This window comes from Portunus trituberculatus, chromosome 39 (assembly GCF_017591435.1).
Source record: "Portunus trituberculatus isolate SZX2019 chromosome 39, ASM1759143v1, whole genome shotgun sequence".
Lineage (NCBI taxonomy): Eukaryota > Metazoa > Arthropoda > Malacostraca > Decapoda > Portunidae > Portunus > Portunus trituberculatus.
This window is the reverse complement of record NC_059293.1, coordinates 16,850,337-16,871,002: the sequence shown is the minus strand read 5'-3', so window position 1 is coordinate 16,871,002 and position 20,666 is coordinate 16,850,337. Positions and strand designations below refer to the sequence as shown.

General features: G+C 38.0%; 2 protein-coding genes across 53 annotated transcripts in view; one reads left to right on the top strand and one right to left on the bottom strand.

Moving 5' to 3' along the window:
- LOC123515503 (basement membrane-specific heparan sulfate proteoglycan core protein-like) overlaps window positions 1-13,993 on the top strand; it is a 324,199-nt gene extending 310,206 nt beyond the window's left edge. For 48 of the 50 annotated variants that reach the window (XM_045274121.1, XM_045274138.1, XM_045274127.1 and 45 more), the window contains 17 exons: window positions 396-656; window positions 1,004-1,179; window positions 1,600-1,721; window positions 2,146-2,240; window positions 2,545-2,730; window positions 2,994-3,211; window positions 3,520-3,673; window positions 4,071-4,264; window positions 4,487-4,651; window positions 5,078-5,272; window positions 5,565-5,743; window positions 6,010-6,146; window positions 6,395-6,595; window positions 7,169-7,381; window positions 7,591-7,738; window positions 9,549-9,668; window positions 13,255-13,993. In XM_045274121.1, the coding sequence (XP_045130056.1) occupies window positions 396-656; window positions 1,004-1,179; window positions 1,600-1,721; window positions 2,146-2,240; window positions 2,545-2,730; window positions 2,994-3,211; window positions 3,520-3,673; window positions 4,071-4,264; window positions 4,487-4,651; window positions 5,078-5,272; window positions 5,565-5,743; window positions 6,010-6,146; window positions 6,395-6,595; window positions 7,169-7,381; window positions 7,591-7,738; window positions 9,549-9,651 (2,747 nt within the window). In that variant the 3' untranslated portion in view covers window positions 9,652-9,668; window positions 13,255-13,993. The remainder of the gene's footprint in view (window positions 1-395; window positions 657-1,003; window positions 1,180-1,599; window positions 1,722-2,145; window positions 2,241-2,544; window positions 2,731-2,993; window positions 3,212-3,519; window positions 3,674-4,070; window positions 4,265-4,486; window positions 4,652-5,077; window positions 5,273-5,564; window positions 5,744-6,009; window positions 6,147-6,394; window positions 6,596-7,168; window positions 7,382-7,590; window positions 7,739-9,548; window positions 9,669-13,254) is intronic. The other 2 variants (XM_045274119.1, XM_045274122.1) reach the window with 2 other exon arrangements.
- Window positions 13,994-18,902: 4,909 nt separating this feature from the next.
- Window positions 18,903-20,666, bottom strand: part of LOC123515428 (aquaporin-7-like) — a 47,414-nt gene continuing 45,650 nt past the window's right edge. For all 3 annotated transcript variants that reach the window (XM_045273977.1, XM_045273980.1, XM_045273979.1), the window contains one exon: window positions 18,903-20,115. Coding sequence is in view for 1 of the 3 variants with exons in the window: in XM_045273980.1 (XP_045129915.1) it covers window positions 20,099-20,115 (17 nt within the window). In the remaining 2 variants the exon portion in view is untranslated. The remainder of the gene's footprint in view (window positions 20,116-20,666) is intronic.

The following is a 20,666-nucleotide window of genomic DNA, read 5'->3' as shown; positions in this document are numbered from 1 at the left end:
AAACAAAACTGATTGTGGTACTTTCTAACATTACTTACTGCATGAAAATACTTTAGAAACTGCTTTAAACATTATTATTTAGCATGACATAAGTTGCTGAATGGTTGCAGTGTATGGTGGCAGAGGTAAGAAGCTTCAAATTCTAACATTACTTAAGTAATCCCACTTTATTTCATAATTTCTGGTTACACATCTAAAGTTATCAGCTATTTAGTACTTGTTGTCATCACTTATTGTGAAAACTGAGATTATTTAGCTAAAGGTTATTGCAATAATAATTTTCCTGTCAATATAAGAGGCTGAAATTTTCTTATAAGATTTAATGCAATAAGAATTATATTCTTCTTGATCATGTATGTCTTTCTTTAGCATTGTCATTAATTCCACTTTTACAGGACCACAGACATCCAACATCCAGATCCGCTCCATTCCCTCTGTTGTACGCCGTGGAGAGAATGTCGAATTGCTGTGTGAGGTGGAAAATGAGCCAGATGCTGCCATATCCTGGCAGAGAGTGGATGGGGATCTACCATATGGAGCAGAATCTTATGGCAGCATTTTGAGAATACCCAGCATACAGGGTGGTGGAATTTATATGTGTAGCGCCACAACTCGACAGGGCATCTTTGATGAGAGATTTGGACTTGTTATCCAAGGTTAGTTCCTACAAATGTTGTTCTTATGATAGGTATAGCACTAAAGGGAGTCTGAATCCTTATTCAACTCCTTGTTTTTTATATTCTTTACAGAAGAGTTCAAGAGAATTGTAAAGCTTTTCATTGTGAATAACATTTCTCATAGCACATCTGAAGTTGGGAAATCAAAATAATTTCTAGAATTTGAATATCCATAAATAGCTAGCCATATTTCAAATACCTCAGTGTCATGATCAAGTTACTGGCAACTTTAAATTATCTTAGTTCTACTCCCAAAGATGGTTGTGATTTTCTCTTAATGCTATGTCTTTCTCAACAAATATATATAATCTCACCGTCTCTCTCAGAAGATCGTGTGGAGGGCATGACTCACCATCTGCGGTCTGGGAATGCAGAGTCACAATCAGTGGCCCTTGGTCTTAGTGTCACCATGGAATGTCATCACTTGTCTCTCCCTGGCCCTGTCTCCTACACGTGGTCCAAGAGGGATGGAAAATTGCCCGCTAATGCTCGTACTGAAAATGTAAGTTTTGGGCAGTCACCTTCCTTCCTTTCAGTACAACGGACCTTCAGCGTGCAATGAAGTTCTGTTATCATGCCATGTCATAAATCAATTTCTGTTGCAGATCAGAACAGTTCTCTCTCTCTCTCTCATTCTCTCTCTCTATCATTCTCTCTCTCTCTCTCTCTCTCTCTCTCTCTCTCTCTCTCTCTCTCTCTCTCTCTCTCTCTCTCTCTCTCTCTCTCTCTCTCTCTCTCTCTCTCTCTCTCTCTCTCTCTCTCTCTCTCTCTCTCTCTCTCTCTCTCTCTCTCTCTCTCTCTCTCTCTCTCAGTTAAATCAAGTAGAATTTCTGTAAGAATATACAAATGCTATAACTGTGTAATGTAAGATTCTGCAGGTCGTTTTCACTGTCTCTCACCTCTTCTTTTCCTTCACACACAGGCCATCCTTGACATCTCCAAAGTGCAGGCTGAAGATGCCGGATATTACATCTGTACAAGCTGGAACTTGGAAAAGAGTGCTGATCTGTCCACCCTTCTCATTGTGACAGATGTCGTCCCAAGGTGAGCTAACTTTGTGTCATTGTGAGTGTTGCATGTCAGTTACCAATTGTAGATCAGTGAAGAAGTATATTGTGATGAAGAGAAGGTATGGTTGGCTTAGATTTCTTGGTGACTTATTTATTTTTACATTGTTCTTGTCTTTATTAAGATGCTGGATTCATTGTAAGAACTAGTACATGTTGCTACTTAAGTATTACAGATCCTTGTGGTATCATTTAGCTGTATTCCTGTAACATTCTCTCTCTCTCTCTCTCTCTCTCTCTCTCTCTCTCTCTCTCTCTCTCTCTCTCTCTCTCTCTCTCTCTCTCTGTAAATGTTTCTCCTGTCTTGATCTTTAACAGTTATGCTAAAAACAAAAATTATCAAAGATTTATTGGATGTTGTTTTAATGATCGTTGTTTTTTTTCTTCCTCTATCAACTCAGGTTCAACAAGAGCTCCTACCTAGCCCTGCCTACTCTCTCAAGGGCCTACACCATGTTTGAGATTGAGATCACCTTCAAGCCTGAGTCCTCCGATGGTATGTTGCTGCTGCTGTTGCTGTGATTGAAGTAAAAGAAGACATAAGATAAAGCACAATCTACTTGGGTCTTGTTAATCACTTATCTTGAGTATTCATTTAGAGTCCTGTGTGACATTTTCTCCTGGCCAGTGTAGCATCCCTTCATTTCAACTTTTTCTGTGTTTACTTGATGACTCAGTGCTGGCATGAACAATAGAGAGTTGGTATTAATGGCTAAAGCATAAACAATGATTCTAGTTATAGAGTTGTAATAGCAGCAGCAACAACAGGAGCTTCGCCTTATCACATGCACCATTTGCAGGCCTCATCCTTTACAACAGCCAGCGAGCAGGACCTGATGAGGGAGACTTTGTTGCCTTTGGTCTAATTGGTGGCTATCCAGAGTTCAGATTCAATATTGGTGCTGGGCCAGCCATCATCAGAGGCACACAGCCTTTGGAGATGAATCAGTGGCATACTGTCAAGCTGTCCCGCAACAGAAAGGAAGGTGAGTGTTGCTACAAGTGTCTTAAGATGTCATAGTTAATTTGATGACTGGCCAAATTGAATTGCTCTTACCCATACATTTCATCCTTGTATATTTCACCTCTCTCTCTCTCTCTCTCTCTCTCTCTCTCTCTCTCTCTCTCTCTCTCTCTCTCTCTCTCTCTCTCTCTCTCTCTCTCTCTCTCTCTCATCTCTCTCTCTCTCTCTCTCTCTCTCTCTCTCTCTCTCTCTTACTTTATTACTCATGGTATTTCTCATATGCAGGAAGAATGATGGTGAATGGAGGAGATCCTGTGGTTGGGGTGAGTGAGGGCCGCTTCCGAGGCCTGGACCTGGTGGAGCCTCTGTTCCTGGGTGGTGTTCCAGACTTCCAGAATGTCCACCGGCAAACTGGCATGACCTCAGGCTTCAAAGGTTGCATCAGTCGCCTTGTCACTGGCAACACTCTCAACTCTGGCTTTGTGATGAATGCACTGAAGCGAGTAAGTAAATTGTATACGATAGAGTTAATGATAATTGTGATTGTCCCATATCGAATACTTTAAAGCATGTTATGAAATTGATTGTGAATGTGAAAGTTGTCTGCCTTGGCTTGATGATTCCCTTTTTTGGGCAAACAGTCTTGGTATGTGTGTGTATGCAAAGGTAACTGTGCCAAGGATAAGTAATCTCATGCTTGTGATAGTGAAGCATTGTAATTAGGTGGAGAATATACATACTTTACTATCTTTTTGTCTTTATATAGTTTTTCTGTCATTCAGTCAATTTACTTTCTTGTTTGGTATTACAGGTGGGAGTAACATCGTGTGAGACCTGCGCTACCAATCCCTGCCGTAACAATGGAGTCTGTCAGGAAGCTTACAATGAAAGGGGACATAAGTGCTTCTGTCCAGCTGGCTATCTTGGAGAATTGTGTGAGAATGCTGGAGAGTCCTGCTATGAAGGTATGGAGTGATAGGGAAACATATTCTCTTATATCATACTTACACAATCTACACACAGACAAAGAATATCAAAGATCATACTGTCTTGCAGGTTTAATGGCAAAACCTACAAACTACACAGACTATGTTGCCTGTTATTGGGAAAAATTTCAAGCATTAGGCAAGGATACACATCGTAGACTCTTCAGATTTCAGAAAGACTTCAAATACAAATCATTTGTATTATCAGTTAAGATGTTGGGATCATACCAACTACGTATAGAGATTAAAAAGATAAAAGGAAAAGTACAATGCTCACCAGTTTCAGAATATAAGCACTAAAACATGAAAGCTTCAAAAGAGATATCAACATATATAACAGGACATTGAGACAGACAGTATTACTCTTCATCCATAGGTGCCTGTGGGACTGGCCGCTGCATCAACAAACCTGGTGGCTTCGAGTGCTACTGTCCCTTCGGCAAGATTGGTGAACGCTGCAGCCAAGACATTTCCATCTATGAACCAGCCTTTGGGCATGAGTCTTACATTGCCTTCCCAACACCCCTGGCCAGACAAACCTTTGCAGTTGATATGAATGTCAAACCTGAGGTACTCTCTCTCTCTCTCTCTCTCTCTCTCTCTCTCTCTCTCTCTCTCTCTCTCTCTCTCTCTCTCTCTCTCTCTCTTAAAAGTAAGATCACAGACTTGCATTATCTTAGAAATATATGTGCATATGCATTGTTATTAGTTACAATGTATTAGCTATTTTTTTATCTACATGGGAGAGAGCAACCTATATCAACAATGAATACACTGTCCTTCACCTTGCAGTCCCTGGATGACGGTCTGCTGATGTACTGTGCCCAAACGGAGAGTGGATCAGGGGACTTCACTTCACTTTCCATCCGTAATAAGCGACTTGAGTTCCGCTTCAACTCTGGTAGTGGCACAGCCAACATACAGAGTGAACCCATCAATGAGGGCGAGTGGATTAAGGTGGGTGAGCAAAGGACAGAGTTGAATTAAAGTGTGTATGACTGTGGATAAAATGATATGTTTAGGTGAGCCTGTCTTTAGAGCATGATGGTGATGAATTAAAGATTGCCTGATGAATGAGAAAGGAAGTGAGGCAGAGTTCAGCATTTATTCTTTGATATAAAACTAGAATATTCTAATTGTATGTATAGATTTCATACTGTGGATTGATAATTTTTTCAGCAGAAGAAACAACTATGATTACCTGATGTATTATGAATATAATTCATGAACATCATAATGCATCTTCCACTTCATTTTTTATTTGTTTTTTTTTTAATCTTACACAGATTCCATTCCTGTGTAAAAATGTATAGCTTGATAGATTAACAACTGCAGATAAACAAGCAAGTTTTTGACTTCTCCCACCTGTCTCATCTTACCCAGGTTCGAGTGAATAGGACAGATAAACTAGGCTCCCTGAAGTTGAATGATGGACCAGTGGTGAACGGCAACTCTCCAGGCAGCAACCTCGGCCTCAACCTCCTGACGCCTCTCTTCATTGGCGGTGTTGACAACTCACGCATCCACGTGTCTTCCGATGTTGGTGTCAAGACAGGCTTCAAGGGTTGTGTATCAGAGGTAAGAAATTAACATGAAGGAGAGAGAGAGTAGGGCACTTTGTTCAATCTGAGAATGTCACAAGCAGAGAGACTGAGAGAAAAATATGAATATTTCTTTCACAAAAAAACTTTGCATTATAGCTAAAATATAGGGAAAATTATATGAACATTCACTATAATCAAAATGTTCCTCATTATTTTAAAAGCCATGTTCTATGCTGGACTGTAGAGTATCATATTGCATGATTAAATGAAGCTTTCCTGTCAAATTGTTGACAAGTACAACATCATGTTCCACACTGCTTCTTTAGATCCGAGTGATGGACCAGGAAGCACCATTGAGTGAGGCAGTGGTGGACTCTGCTAATGTGAACCAGTGTGGGGGAAAAATTTCACCCTGCAGCCGGTCACCCTGCCAGAATGATGGAGCTTGCGTGGAGGACACGAGCTCCATCCATGGCTATGCTTGCCACTGCCTTGATGGATACAGGTATGTGCTGACCTCAGTATATTGTCATGTAGTGTGACAATATTCCAGCAGCCAAAGATTCCTGCAGATAAAGAGACAAAAAAAAGCATAATGCATTCAGTTTCTAATCAAATGTTAAAAGAAAAACACCAGCTCTACAAAGATAATGAAGCTCTTGTCAAATCATATAGAAAGAAACTGCCAGCCCTTCAAAGATAATGAAGTATATGAAAATTTTTTTGCTTCAACTACAACTCAGTTAAGCTTAAGATGCTGCATCTTTCTAGTGGGGACAACTGCGAGCATGAGCCAGGTGTGTGCAGCATGGTCCAGCCTTGCAGGAATGGAGGAGCCTGCATTGGCCAGGGACACAGCTACACCTGCCTTTGTCCCCTTGGTTATGCCGGTAATCACTGTGAACATGGTAAGTAAAATTCAGACTATGCTTGTAAATCTTTTGCTTGTCTTAACAACAATCATCTCCTTTAAAGTCTATTTTTCTATTTATTTTTACTATGTAGTAGATGTACTGCTGTTTTCCAATTTTCTCTTTGTATGTTTGAATAGAACAGAACTTCAACAAATGAATTGTGTAAATAAGAATAAAACTATGACATTATTATCCCTCAAAAAGAGCAGTTGACAATAACTTGCAAATTTCTTTTTGCTTAGTTGTGCAAAACATTGGAGGGTCAGCAGCCTTCTCTGGAAGTTCCTGGGTGGAGCTGAACCGCACCCTGCTCCCCCAAGAGGCCGGCGTCCCACAGATCATTTCCTTGGAATTCAGAACACGTCGTCCTAATAGTCTCTTGTTCTGGTATGGGCAAGACTTAACTGTCAGGGGTCAAGGGCAAGACTATATCAGCATTGCCAGTAAGTATGGTGGTCTTTCTCTTTCCTCCTTTTTCCTCAATATTGTTTATATTTTGTTCTTTTTTCTATACTTGATGAAAGATAATGAAGTTTGTAAATACATATTTTTAATAAGTATACATAGTAGCATATCTAATACACTCAGGCAAAAATATTTTATTGGTTCTCCTCAAATGCTAGTCCCTTGTTGCATTTTAATTAAGATAATCTCACCTCCCTATCCTCTTTTACATTCAGCAACTCTTCAAGATATGTCTGTCTACAATATCCTCAATCATTAATCTGCAACCTCTACTTGTTGATCTTTTGGGACTGGCAAATTAAGGGCTTTTTTCACTTTTTTCCTTAGCCAGTCTCCTTCTCATGTGAAAGAAGAGAAAGGAAAAAAAGGAAAACACTTCCTTCACTTACATCCAAAGCAATCTCCTGTTCTTATCAGACTTTCCATCAGTCTCATATCTCACCTCTGACTTTCATTTACTTTTGTATCATTCAGTCTTGTAGTCTGTCCTCCATGTATTTACTCTGTGCTGTGATATGTAATGAAATGCATCCTGTTCTTTCCTTCATCAGTCAAAGGTGGATATGTGGAGTTCAGTTATGAGCTTGGAGGAGGCCCAGCTTTCATTCGCTCCCGGTCCAGAGTTGATGATGGTCAGTTCCACAGTCTGAAGGTGGAGCGGACTGGGCAGCAAGGTGTCCTCACCCTGGATCGTGAGGCTCCTCAAGTGACGCAGAGTCCTGGAGAGCAGCACATGCTCAATGCAGATGGGCACATTTACATTGGTCAGTGAAGCATCAGCATTCTGTTTTGTGTTTTAAAGTTTAGCTGTATAATGTATGTATGGTAGGCAACTTAATAGCATTCAGTGCCATATAGGTGATTACTTTTTTTTTTTTTTTTTTTTTTTCATAATTCATGTATCTATAACCATGAATGGATTATGACATCAATTTGTGGCATTTTTCCCTTAACCATATCACTTTTCTTGTAGGTGGAGTGCCGGACTTCCCTTACATGACAGGAAGCACACACACCAGTGGCTTTTATGGTTGTATCCAGAAGCTGTCCATTGGAGGCAATGTCATTGACAACTTCCTTAGCCATCCTCTCACAGGAGTCAATGTCATCCCGTGTCCTCGGTAAGTCAACTTGTGAACTGCATCCGCAACTTTTTTCAGAGGCTGCTTTTTCTTCCTGTTTTTAATGACCATCAAACCTGACTACAATCCATTTGGGACTTGCATTTATCCATTGTCCTGAGAGTGGTTCATTACTCTGCAACAATCCCTTATGGCCAAGTTCTCAAATCTTCAGATAATTTTTTTTCTGTTTCTATATTGCTTCAAATGAGAGCATTGTGCTTATTTTATCTGTCCAGCTGTTTATAAGTCTGTTCATTCATGTCTCTATTTGTCTGTCTCATTAGTTCAAATCCTTATCAAGGATTCAGTTTCATCATTTCATAATTTATACTGAAATCAGTCCCCTTTATATTATCATTATCAAAATTGCAAGTAGCATGTGAGTTAGTAGTTGGCTAATTAAGTCATTGAATATTTGTGTTGAATCTCCAAGTTCATTTTCTTCTTTTATAACTTTGTTGCAAGTGAGGCAGCATTATGAAAAAAAAAAAAATAGAAATCAAAAGATGAAAATAATAGCAAACTAAACAAAGCAAATCAGCAAGTTAAAATGTGTGCAGTGTACAACAATGATGAAAAATCACCAGTAGATATCATGAAAATAAGAAAAGCAACATAATAATGGAGATAGATTTTGTGGCACTGAAGTGTGAAGTACAGCAGTAACTCCTGTTGGGAGAGTTTGCACACTTTAGTAAAGCTAGTCACTGTTTTATAACCTCGGTATTGCAGCCCCATAAATCATTAATTTTCCAATCAGTGTGAATGTTGTCAAAGCACTACAGTGCTAAATAGTATACAATTAAATGTTTTAAATACCACCACCACCACCACACAGAGGCACAAAATATGAATGATTATGATACTTCACTAAAAAATCAGTCTGGAGTATTTTCTCCTCTGGCTCTGAATTAGCTGACTGTATTTTGTATTTCATGTTTAATTTTTGAATTGCATTTTCTTAGAATGACTGCTTCTGCTTTAAGATGAACAGTGATTTGAAGAGAATGGTGTTGAAACTGCATTCCTAAGCAACATCAATTTTAAATTACTGGAGTATACCTCAAACTTTTCAGTCTCTCCAGAATATAAATGTTGTGGCACCGTTGTCTTTGTGTGGTGCTGGAATGTCACGTTCAAATTAGAAAGTACAGTGGACATTGGATAGTTGATGCCATCTCCACCAAACATGGAACATCTGAACAACACAAAGTCAAAACCAGTCTGTATTTTTAAACAAGAGCATTTCTACTTTATAGTAAATCATAAAGATATCATTTGAGAGTTATTGTTTTCATTCATACATTTCAGATATTCCATGTTGAAATGTGCACATAGTGTATATGTATGTATGTATATTAACTTATATGGCAACTTTTCACACTTCAAAGATCTTATTTCCTTATAAGAAAAGCTACAGATAAAAGCTAAATCCTATAATTTTTGCTTTAAAAATGTATTTATATTGTTTTCATATATTGCTAATCATTATAAATAAGCACACTAAATTAAATACATTCATCACATTGATCATCATAAATAGCTGCATTCATTCATACTGAAACATAATCCTTTAAGTTGAATTAGTTTCTGTTAAACATATACATAATATCCTTTGTCTGATACACTGAAAAAATAATGATAACTTTCCCTGCTTGTCACTTGTGAAGTTTTTATGGTTTTGCTCACAAATCTTAACTGCTTTCCTTAAGTTCTCATTAATTTGGTCATCAGTCCTGGCTCCATCCACTTTTGAGTTTGTCCTTTAATCCTTCACCCTGTCCATCATTACCTCCTCTTCACGCAGAGGAAAAAACGCACATAACCAACACCGAGGAGGCACCCGAACCAGCCACACCGTCATCACTAGAAGGAAGACAATCACTAACAGACTCTTATGGAAAAAATGATTGCAGCTCCCATGTTGGTAAGAGGCCCTAGAGCATGGGTGGAGGTGCTGAAGCTGCTACCAATTTAACACTCTTTCACACTGCCAGAGTATTATAACATTTTTATTGAGAAACAAATGAAGTATGTTCCAATTTTCTTGGTAGGTAATGACACTGAAATTATTCATGACATGAGGACATAACAGAGACATATACTACATGCACATTTGCAGAAAACTCTTTTCCTCCCTTCTACAACATAGTATGTAGTGTTGATGTTATTTAAGAGACAGGTAACATGGAAGTCTCATTTTCATTTTTATCCTGCATAAGTGTTTACATAGTTCTCCTCTTACTATTCACAATATATATCATAGTACCATCTCATGATAATAAAACTACTATCATTTCACCATTTTGGTTGCCATTACTCATATTTGTAGCTCATACCATGTTATTATTATTTTAGAGACAGACACATATCCTCATTCTAGCATGCTGGAAAGGATACCTGAATATATGGATGGTCCTTGGAAAGCTAAACTACTACTTGTTGTTGCATGTATTACCTATTCAGTTGTAATTTATCTGTCCTGCTTTTACTTGATTTTTAGCCCCATTGTTGTGAATGCCTAAACACATATAAGCTCCTGCATGTTACTAGCACTCTCTTAAGACTCTAAACCACTTCACCACTCAACATCCCTAACACATCTAACATTTGTCACATTGTCATTCCCGAAATACTACTTTTTGCTTCCATATTCATATACTCATAACAGATTTTTGTACATTTTCATCAGTACTTACTAGAGTTCTTGCTCACTGATAACATAGCTACTTAAATTAAAAGAATCCACTTCACATAATTCACTCACAGTTAATTATATAATCTGGTTATCCTCACAGGTACAGTAAGGGCAGACGTCGTGAGGCTCAGGGCTTAACTCACACTGTCCCTATTCCCTCCAATTCCCAATTCTCCTACTTCCCTTCCTCCTTGTCACCATTCCACTTGTCCTCATCCAGATCATCATACATTACCTTGAAACCATCAGACTACCACAGCCACTTTCCCCAGTCCTCTCTCACCTCACTTCCACCACTGTTGCCAGTATCAGAAAATGTTTACCACTCTACTGCTCAGCTCTCCTCTTCCTCCTCACTAACAAAGAAGAGTGAGATGGTGCTCGTTGCCTTGGTCATGCTTCACCATCTCTGCTACTAACATTCTTCTCCAGGTAAACACTAATCCTAACTAAACTAACCCTGACCTGCTACTTTTAATACTCTTATCCACCCTTTGCAGTAGTATCTGAAACTCCAAAACAGATCAAGAAGAAAGGAAGGCAAAATTTCTCTCTCTCTCTCTCTCTCTCTCTCTCTCTCTCTCTCTCTCTCTCTCTCTCTCTCTCTCTCTCTCTCTCTCTCTCTCTCTCTCTCTCTCTCTCTCTCTCTCTCTCTCTCTCTCTCTCTCTCTCTCTCTCTCTCTCTCTCTCTCTCTCTCTCTCTCTCTCTCTCTCTCTCACATTTTGTATTTTCTACTATTTATTTTTCTTCTAGAAAGTACTGAGTTGCATATCATGCAGTAAGTAGAAAACACAGGGTGGGAGCATTTCAATGGGTTAGTGTCTATAGTTTAAAAACAAACCACTGGCTAAAATACAAAAGGTATGCAGCTTAGAATCTTACTCTCAGGTTTCATGGTGCTTGACTTCATCTACTTCGGAAAAGACTTGAAGTAAAAGTTTCTGGATTTTTTAGTTTCCATAAATTTTCTTAAAGTTTAACAAGTATTCTACACTATTAATGCCTAAAGGACAGGGACATTTCTCACAGACATCCCTCCTAACCAGACTAGTTTTAACAATTCAGCAAAAATAGGTCATTTTCCATCACCAATCACGAGAAGAAGAATGATTATTTTCCCCTTGTAGCCATTATTATGGTTTGCAGGACACTGAGGCTCAGAGGGAGACGTCACTGTGAGGGAAGGATGTTTACAGGCAAAAAAAAAAAAAGAAATGCAGAAATTTTAAATTAAGCCCATAAAAGACATGTTGCTTCAATTATAGATGCTACCCCCCTTTACAAGTTAATAAAAAATCACAACCTAACTTATCTCTATGGTCTTTGAAATAACTGTAGTGAAAGTTAAAAGTTTTTGAGAATGTGGAACTTGGAAAAGTGGCAAAACCAGTATCTGCTCTGCCATATGAAGTGAGTGGTTTGATGTGTGAGTGTGTGAACAGTTGCTTTTATAAAATGATCATGTTGTGCAAAGGGCTTCAGACAAAAAAGCAAACTTTGTACCTTCACTTAGCTCAAGGTATTTCTGATCTTTATGGAGCTCTTACCATAAAGCAACTCACTAGTCAATATATTTGTTTAAATTTGATAAGAAATTCACTGGACTTTTGACATCATTACTTGGGACTTTTGTACATATGTACATTTTAGGTCCATAGCCTAGATTTGTGGTGGAAGGAAAAAATAGAACAAGATGTTTTACTTTCAGTAAACTTGTATTTGTGTTGCATAATTTTTTTTATGTATACATCTACTTACATTTGCTGTTCTCCATTTAGTGGCAGATGGAAAAGGGCCATAAGTGTTCTAGTGTTGAGTAGACTAGAAATCATGAATTGATTAGAGAAATAAAGCCAATAAACATTGAGTTATATGTACAGCTAAAATTGATTTTTGTTTTCTCTTGTGTCTTAGTCATCTGTGAAAATCTGTGTTGTATTGGACAAAGCTGTGGTTTATGATTGTTAACTGACATATAAGATTCATATAAGACATTTTACTCTTGAGGATTTGCAGATCTGAGCATTCATCATCTTTATTCGTGACAAAACTCTTCAGTGAGTCAGTTGGATTGTTCTAAAATAGTACTAAAATTGAATCAATAAGTTTTTTTTTTTCAGCTTGTTTTGTAATAGTGTGCCTTCAATCATTCAAGTTCTCATAGGCACACAGACACGCACATACACAAGCACACACACGCACTTACACCATGTATTACAGCAGAAGACAAACATCTAAACAAACATGGTGAGAATATCACATATAATATTATTTTAGGTAAGAAAATATAAATTTTTTTTTATTTGTTTATTTTTTTATTTATTAGACAGGGAAGATATCAATTACTTTCATTAATAAGATGATGAAATAAATAAGAAATTAAGAGAAAAGTAATGTGTAGAAAAAAGAGGAGCTACTTTTAAAGAATTCATCAGTGGAAGGGACAGAGTAGAGAGAGAACCTGATTACCTCTTGCACTGGTAGGAGAGATTCAGACAGGAACTGAAAAGTAAGAGAACTTTTTTAATTATTTACTTTATAAATGAAGAGGATAGGATGTAAAGATACTGGTTAAGCCTTGCACTTGCCTAAGAAAGGAGCAGAAAAAAAAAGAGGGCCACAATGTTCCTTTATTTATTGAAAGAAGATACAATATAGAAATTAGGATACTGATAAGCTCTTCAGGAAGGTAGGTAGCATAGAGAAGGAAGGTGGTAAAAAAAAAAGGGATGTAGGTTCTCACTTTGTTATTTATTTAAAGCTTCATTCACATGACCCCAAAAAAAGCAAGTACGTATCTTTTTTTCCCACCAGCCAACGTGGAGGGCGCAGAAAGGGGCCACGGAGGGGCTAAGAAGAGCATCATTTGGACCACTCACTCATCCAACGTGAGCACTAGTCTTCCAACTTGCCTCAAGAATGGATCCACAGTACTCTACAGGCCCTTGCCACTGCCACTCGCACCACCTCCACCACCCACCACCACCACTCCCCTCCACTCCCATCCAGTACTGGCTGTCTTTGCTGAGGGATAAAAATGTGCCTTGTTGCAGAGGGCATAACATCCACATGCACACACACACACTCCTATCTGAAAGGGCTTCCCCACCTCCACCTCCTCCTCCTCTTCTTCCTTCTCTTTCTCCTCCTCCTCCTCCTCCTCTTCCATTGCTTCTATTGCCTTCTTACAGTGTTTTGTTTCATATTTATAAAAAGGCAAAAGCAGCAGCAGACATTTTTATTATTCTTTTTTCATTTATGTTTATTTTATTCTATATATCACTTATTTTTTTCTTTTGTGTGTGTGTGTGTGTGTGTGTGTGTGTGTGTGTGTGTGTGTGTGTGTGTGTATGTGAGGTGCAGTGGTATCCAGTCCGGTTGAGAGGGAGAGAATAATGCAGATCAGAAGAGGCAAGGTATAGTGAGGCAGCCATAACTACTAAATATCCTCTCTCTTCTTCTTAAATGCTCAACACTCTCTCTCTCTCTCTCTCTCTCTCTCTCTCTCTCTCTCTCTCTCTCTCTCTCTCTCTCTCTCTCTCTCTCTCTCTCTCTCTCTCTCTCTCTCTCTCTCTCTCTCTCTCTCTCTCTCTCTCTCTCTCTCTCTCTCTCTCTCTCTCTCTCTCTCAGTAAAGTGAGTCTGGATATTTTAGGAAAACAAAAGAAAATGTTGAGGAAAGGGAGATGTTTATATGACACAGACAAGTACAGCTTCTCTCACGGATATATGGGCAGCAGGAATAGACTCAAGAAGAGGTGATGGAGGCAAGAAATGCACATCAATCAAGGGAAAAACCAGACAAATATATAGACACGAAGTTAGGTCAAAATGCCTTTTTTTTTTTTTTTTCTGGTTTTTAGGAAATGTGCAAGTGAAATATCATGAACCACTAATCTCGGGCTCATGTGTGTTATTATAGTTGCTGGTGTAGGTAGACTATCTCTCTCTCTCTCTCTCTCTCTCTCTCTCTCTCTCTCTCTCTCTCTCTCTCTCTCTCTCTCTCTCTCTCTCTCTCTCTCTCTCTCTCTCTCTCTCTCTCTCTCTCTCTCTCTCTCTCTCTCTCTCTCTCTCTCTCTCTCTCTCTCGATGGAGCAACTTGTGTGTGGTGTTGTTGTTGCTGTTGTTTCCTTTTTAAAGTGGTGTTGAATCTGTGTGTGTGATACATAAGTAGTGTTGCTGCTGCCTTTGCTGATTGTTCATTATTATTATCATCATTATTATTCTTATTATTTCATTATCAGCATTATTAGTTTTGTTATCTTTGTTGTCATCTTTTTTATTTTTATCTCTGCCGACACTGTTTTAGCTTTATCGGAAGTGTTCTCTTATTTTATTTCTTCTTGCTCGCTGCCGCCTGTCACCCATTTTGGTTTATTTTATTTAATAGGCTTCATATTGGCTTATTCTTGCTTATTATTGTTATTACCATTAGTATTTAATTCTCTCTCTCTCTCTCTCTCTCTCTCTCTCTCTCTCTCTCTCTCTCTCTCTCTCTCTCTCTCTCTCTCTCTCTCTCTCTCTCTCTCTCTCTCTCTCTCTCTCTCTCTCTCTCTCTCTCTCTCTCTCTCTCTCTCTCTCTCTCTCTCTCTCTCTCTCTCTCTCTCTCTCTCTCTCTCTCTCTCTCTCTCTCTCTCTCTCTCTCTCTCTCTCTCTCTCTCTCTCTCTCTCTCTCTCTCTCTCTCTCTCTCTCTCTCTCTCTCTCTCTCTCTCTCTCTCTCTCTCTCTCTCTCTCTCTCTCTCTCTCTCTCTCTCATATTTAGCTGACAATGGTGCTACAGGATGAAATGGTTTTACTTGCGACTCACTGATGGTGTATCATAGTTTTGTAACATAAGTTATCTAATATTTTGATTAACTTGCTCTCACCACTGCCATTAATTAATTAGTTCTCCATTTTAATAACTTTATGGGGGAGGTTATTGTGTGTGTTCTGTTCTGAACTGTGGAAATTGCTTAACTGTTACTATTTATGCTTTCAAAGGCATCAAACAGCTTTAGATCTTTTTTATTTTTTCTGCTGCACAGTGGCGTGGCAACCTCCCTTCCCCCTAGAGTCACTCACTGTCCTTTATGTAACTTAAGTAGTCATATATTTAAAAGAAAATTGGCTTAGAGACTCTCTCTCTCTCTCTCTCTCTCTCTCTCTCTCTCTCTCTCTCTCTCTCTCTCTCTCTCTCTCTCTCTCTCTCTCTCTCTCTCTCTCTCTCTCTCTCTCTCTCTCTCTCTCTCTCTCTTCTAGCTCAGTAAGTTAATGGAATTCACCATGGAAGGCTTAAAATATTGCCTAGGCACCATCCCTCCCTACTTCCTTCTCCTTTCTCCCAGTAGGGTTGTGTACTGGCTCTTGGCAAAGGACAGTGTGAATTGCATTTATTTTATAGTGTGGTAGCCACCTTCCTAGCCCCACTGGCTGGATTTACTCCCTCTCTTTCTCTTCTCCCAAACCCAACCACTCCCGTACTGTACTCTTACAGTGAAATTTTCTTTTCTTCATGTGTTTGCGCCAGTCTATATCTTGTTGTCCTGAGAGTTTAAAAGTAATCATTGTATGTGTGTTATCAACCATTAGAAGCAATAAAATAGATGTATGTATGTACGTACGCACGTGTACAGTTGCGGTCAGCTGAAGCTGAAATCCCTCAGTCCTGAGAACAGTAGTGCCTCAGCACAAGGCCTCAACACTAGCAGCAACAGCAGCAGCAAGGAGGGATTCATTGCTTTCATTCAGCAATATTTGGCTATGCTGTGGCTGCATCTAGCTCCAACTAGTGCCTGGGAGAAGACTGCACAGGAGACCAGAGGCACCATTAGGCCTATTGCTCTAAATATCTCCAGCCTAGTACAATTATCTCTGCCATGAAAAATTAGGTGTTTATAACAAAGCAATAGACAGAATGTAACAGAGCAGAACTCAGTTTGCACAAGTTGCAGGCAAAGTTGACTTAGGTAGAAATGCCCCTGCTTACAACAGTGTTGATATGAGCCCCCAGCCAAGCCTGATGACACTGGTTCTGCTGCTACTGCTGACACTCCAGCCCATGTGTAGCATCTTTATCAATGGCTTCCCCTCATGCTCGTTCTGGTGCTGCTGCTGCTGTTGTTTTGGGTTTGCCCTTGTGATAGTCCGGATTTCTTGCTATACTCTGGCTGCTGCAATGTTGTGATGTGAATAATAAGTAATTAATGAGTAATAATAATAATGAGTCCATATCGTTTAGAACTTGTCTTGAGAAATAAACATGCCACACTTGTCTCTTGTTTTACTGTGCTCCTACAAGCAGACACATGAACTGCCATGTCAGGTCACATACATTCACTCTCATGACTGATTTGTGATCATCCCACTTATGAAAATGTTGTCACATGACATTGCCCTTCAATACTTATTTGTCATGAGTAAGATAGTTAGATGTGAAGGATTGAAGTGGCTTCAAAACCAACCATGAAGTCATTCAAGTCTTTGAAAAATCTTATTTTGTCATTTTCATATTACTTTTCATCCATTATATCTGTGTCTGAATTCTTATTCTGTTTGAAGGAACTTTGTCAGGTTGGGCTTGGCTAGATCCATTGTTTGAGAAAAGCATGTATCAGTCAACCCAATCTTCCCTCCTTCATAAGAACAACAAGTAAGTGAACCCTGGAAACCAATGGAGGAAGCCAAAATAGATCATGTTTTATTTAGCACCATTGCCTAACCTAACAGTAAACCTAACACTGTGGAAGAAGCTGAACTTGAATTCATCTAACATTGTTATTCTGCTGAGAGCTATTGTTCGGTAATTATAATGCAGCAGAGGATGAATCTTATATCACACACACACACACACACACACACACATCTTTAAAAGTATGTGCATGTATAAATGCTGGTCCTAATTCATACATACATAAAACATAATTATATAACATAAGGCACACCATTTAGACAGTTTCAGCACCGCAATCAATCTCTCCACGTTTTGAAGGTATGACTGACTCGCCCAGCCGCTGCCTCACTGACTACTTGGTTGGGCATCAATAAATGTTTCAAATCTTCATGGATGGCGCCATATGACCTTGGCTTTTGCAGCGCCTTATTCTAAATCATTCACTCATGGATGGAATTTACTTAGAATCGGTGAGGCTGGGGACAAATTGTGAGAATGGTCTTAAAACTTTGAGCTGGGATTCGATGACTGCACAGTGAAACATTTTAATGGTCTATGTTGGGTTTACTTTAACTGGTCAAATAGAGTCAAGGTTTTCATAATTTCAGTAATAATTTAACAATAATATTATTATTCACCAACAAGAAAATATCCATGAAAATTTTACTAATCACTGTGGCCTTTGAAAGTAATAATTCCAATGTGTTTCAGAGTATGAACCTAAAATCTTTAAAATCATCAGTACGTACGTTCGAACCCCTTGTTTCACTAACTCAACTACGTGCGGGCAATTGGCTGCTGTGAGAAGAAAAGTGAGTACTTAATTTTGCCCATTTGTGTGGTTTTGTTATACACCAACGAGGTGGAGAGGAGCCTAGCATACTTGTGGCTGTGTTGTGGCACAGTCCTTTACATGGTGAGATGGTGCAATATTAACTTGGACCGCGATGCATGTGAGGTGTTGGTTGATATGTGGAAATTCGTGGGAGAGTTTCATGTAAGGATTACCACCTGGTAGCTTGTTGTCTTGTAGCATCTTTGTTTTCTGAAGTTCCCATGTTCTCTCGAGATCTCCCTCAATGAGACTAATTACTAATTTACATTAGCAACACTTTATTTTGTACCAAAAGAATACATACATCCATACATACGTGCTTATTGGAATACATGCATAGCAATACGATTAATCAAGACAAATACATAGAAAATACATATACAATAAGATATACGACGAGCCTTAAACTATAAAACAGACAGAAAACATTGGGATACATAGTGAATGATAGAGAAACTTAATTATTCATTATGATTCCTTGTGTGTGTGTGTGTGTGTGTGTGTGTGTGTGTGTGTGTGTGACGTGTGTGTGTATGTGTGTGTATATATATATATATATATATATATATATATATATATATATATATATATATATATATATATATATATATATATATATATATATATATATATATATATATATATATATATATATATATATATATATATATATATATATATATATATATATATATATATATATATATATATATATATATATATATATATATATATATATATAAACATATTTTATGGTTACGGAGAATTATTCATCTATTCATTTTTGTGGCGGTTGGTGGATAAAACGTTATTAATTGTATTGCATTGATTAACACGCAAAATGTATTGCCGTGAAATTATGCACAACAGTAGGAAACATGAATGCGTTGTTGTGTAGTTAGTTACTTGTTTGGTTGTTGTTGTTGGCGGTGGTGGTGGTTAAAAATAATATATGGTTGTGTTTCCTTTGTTATTACTCTCTCTCTCTCTCTCTCTCTCTCTCTCTCTCTCTGTGTGTGTGTGTGTGTGAAATGAAACAAGAGGTCATGGATATCGCTGTAAGCATGAGAAGAAAATGCGTATGAAAATATCTGAAAATGTCATTGTTTTAAAGGAATATGAGGGCATTTCAACATTCATTAGTAGTAAGTAGTAGTAGTAGTAGTAGTAGTAGTAGTAGTAGTAGTAGTAGTAGTAGTAGTAGTAGTAGTAGTAGTAGTAGTAGCAGCAGCAGTGGTAGTGGTAGTAGTAGTAATAGTAGTAGAGGTAGTAATAGTAGTAGAAGTAGTAGAAGTAACAACAGTAATAATGATGCTGAAGACAATGATAATAGTAATAGTAATGATGATAATAATAATAATAGTAATAGTAATAATAATAATAGTAATAGTAATAATAATGATAATAATAATGATAATAATAATAATAATAATAATAATAATAATAATAATAATAATAATAATAACACGATTTACTGTAATATTAGCATAGAAAGTTTTCATCTCTATACTTGTCTTGTGATATTTATTTGTTCATTTTTCCTTCTTTCCAGTTTATTTAGTACTATTTGTTGTTTAAGTAAATAATTGTGACTGCTGATTATTTTTTGCCTTTTTTTTTTCCGTTGAATATTTTTGTTCATCATTTTTAAACATTTTCTTTTTTAATTTTGATGTCGATTTTCCTTTATTTCTATTCCTTTTTTTCATGGAGCTTTTTTTTTCTTAATGCTGATTTTCCTTTCCTTGTTCCATTCTCTTTTTTTTTTTTCTATCCCAAAGATTTCCCTCTTCCTTTATACTCATCATCACTTTCATTCCTATTATTCTTCGTTTCCTCAGCTGATGTATATTTTCTCCATCTTGTGACCTTTCTTCTTCTTCTTCTTCTTCTCATGGTTTTAAATAATGGCAGTCGTTTTCCTTAGCTTCCCATCTTCTTTGACTTGTGTGCGTTCTCTTACCAATTTTCTCTTCGTTATCATCTTCATGTCAAACTTGCTTCCTTCATTCTGTTGCTTACTTTCCTGGTGGCCGCTTATTTTCAGAAACTTGAATACTCCTCTTCTAAATCTCTAAGTAGTAGTAGTAGTAGTAGTAGTAGTAGTAGTAGTAGTAGCAGTAGTAGCAGCAGTCTCAGCCGCTGTCCGGACGCCGATAGGAAACATCTGTCTTAGAATTTGTGAGTGACTGTGGGAGAGAGGGAGAAAAGGTGCGTGAGATGCAGGCAGAGAGAGAGAGAGAGAGAGAGAGAGAGAGAGAGAGAGAGAGGGGGGAAAGAAGGAAATGGAAAAGGAATAAAGGAAGGAATGAAAGAGAAAGAGTAGTAACAAGGAATACGCTCTCTCTCTCTCTCTCTCTCTCTCTCTCTCTCTCTCTCTCTCTCTCTCTCTCTCTTTCTCTCTCTCTCATTATCACTTAAATAGATATACTTGAACAAGAAGTGCGCCTTTAAAGTTATTAAGGTCACACACACACACACACACACACACACACACACACACAGAGAGAGAGAGAGAGAGAGAGAGAGAGAGAGAGAGAGAGAGAGAGAGAGAGAGAGATGAACTAGTAGATTCACAGACATGTAAATATAATAAAGTATAATATTTGATAATGAGTTTAGATTTTATCATTATCTATAAATTGACTTGCAAAGGAACGGAATAAGACATCACTTACTGTTGGTGTTGTTGTTTTTGTTTTTTTGTTTTTTTTAGTGTTTAATTTAAGTACATGCTGTC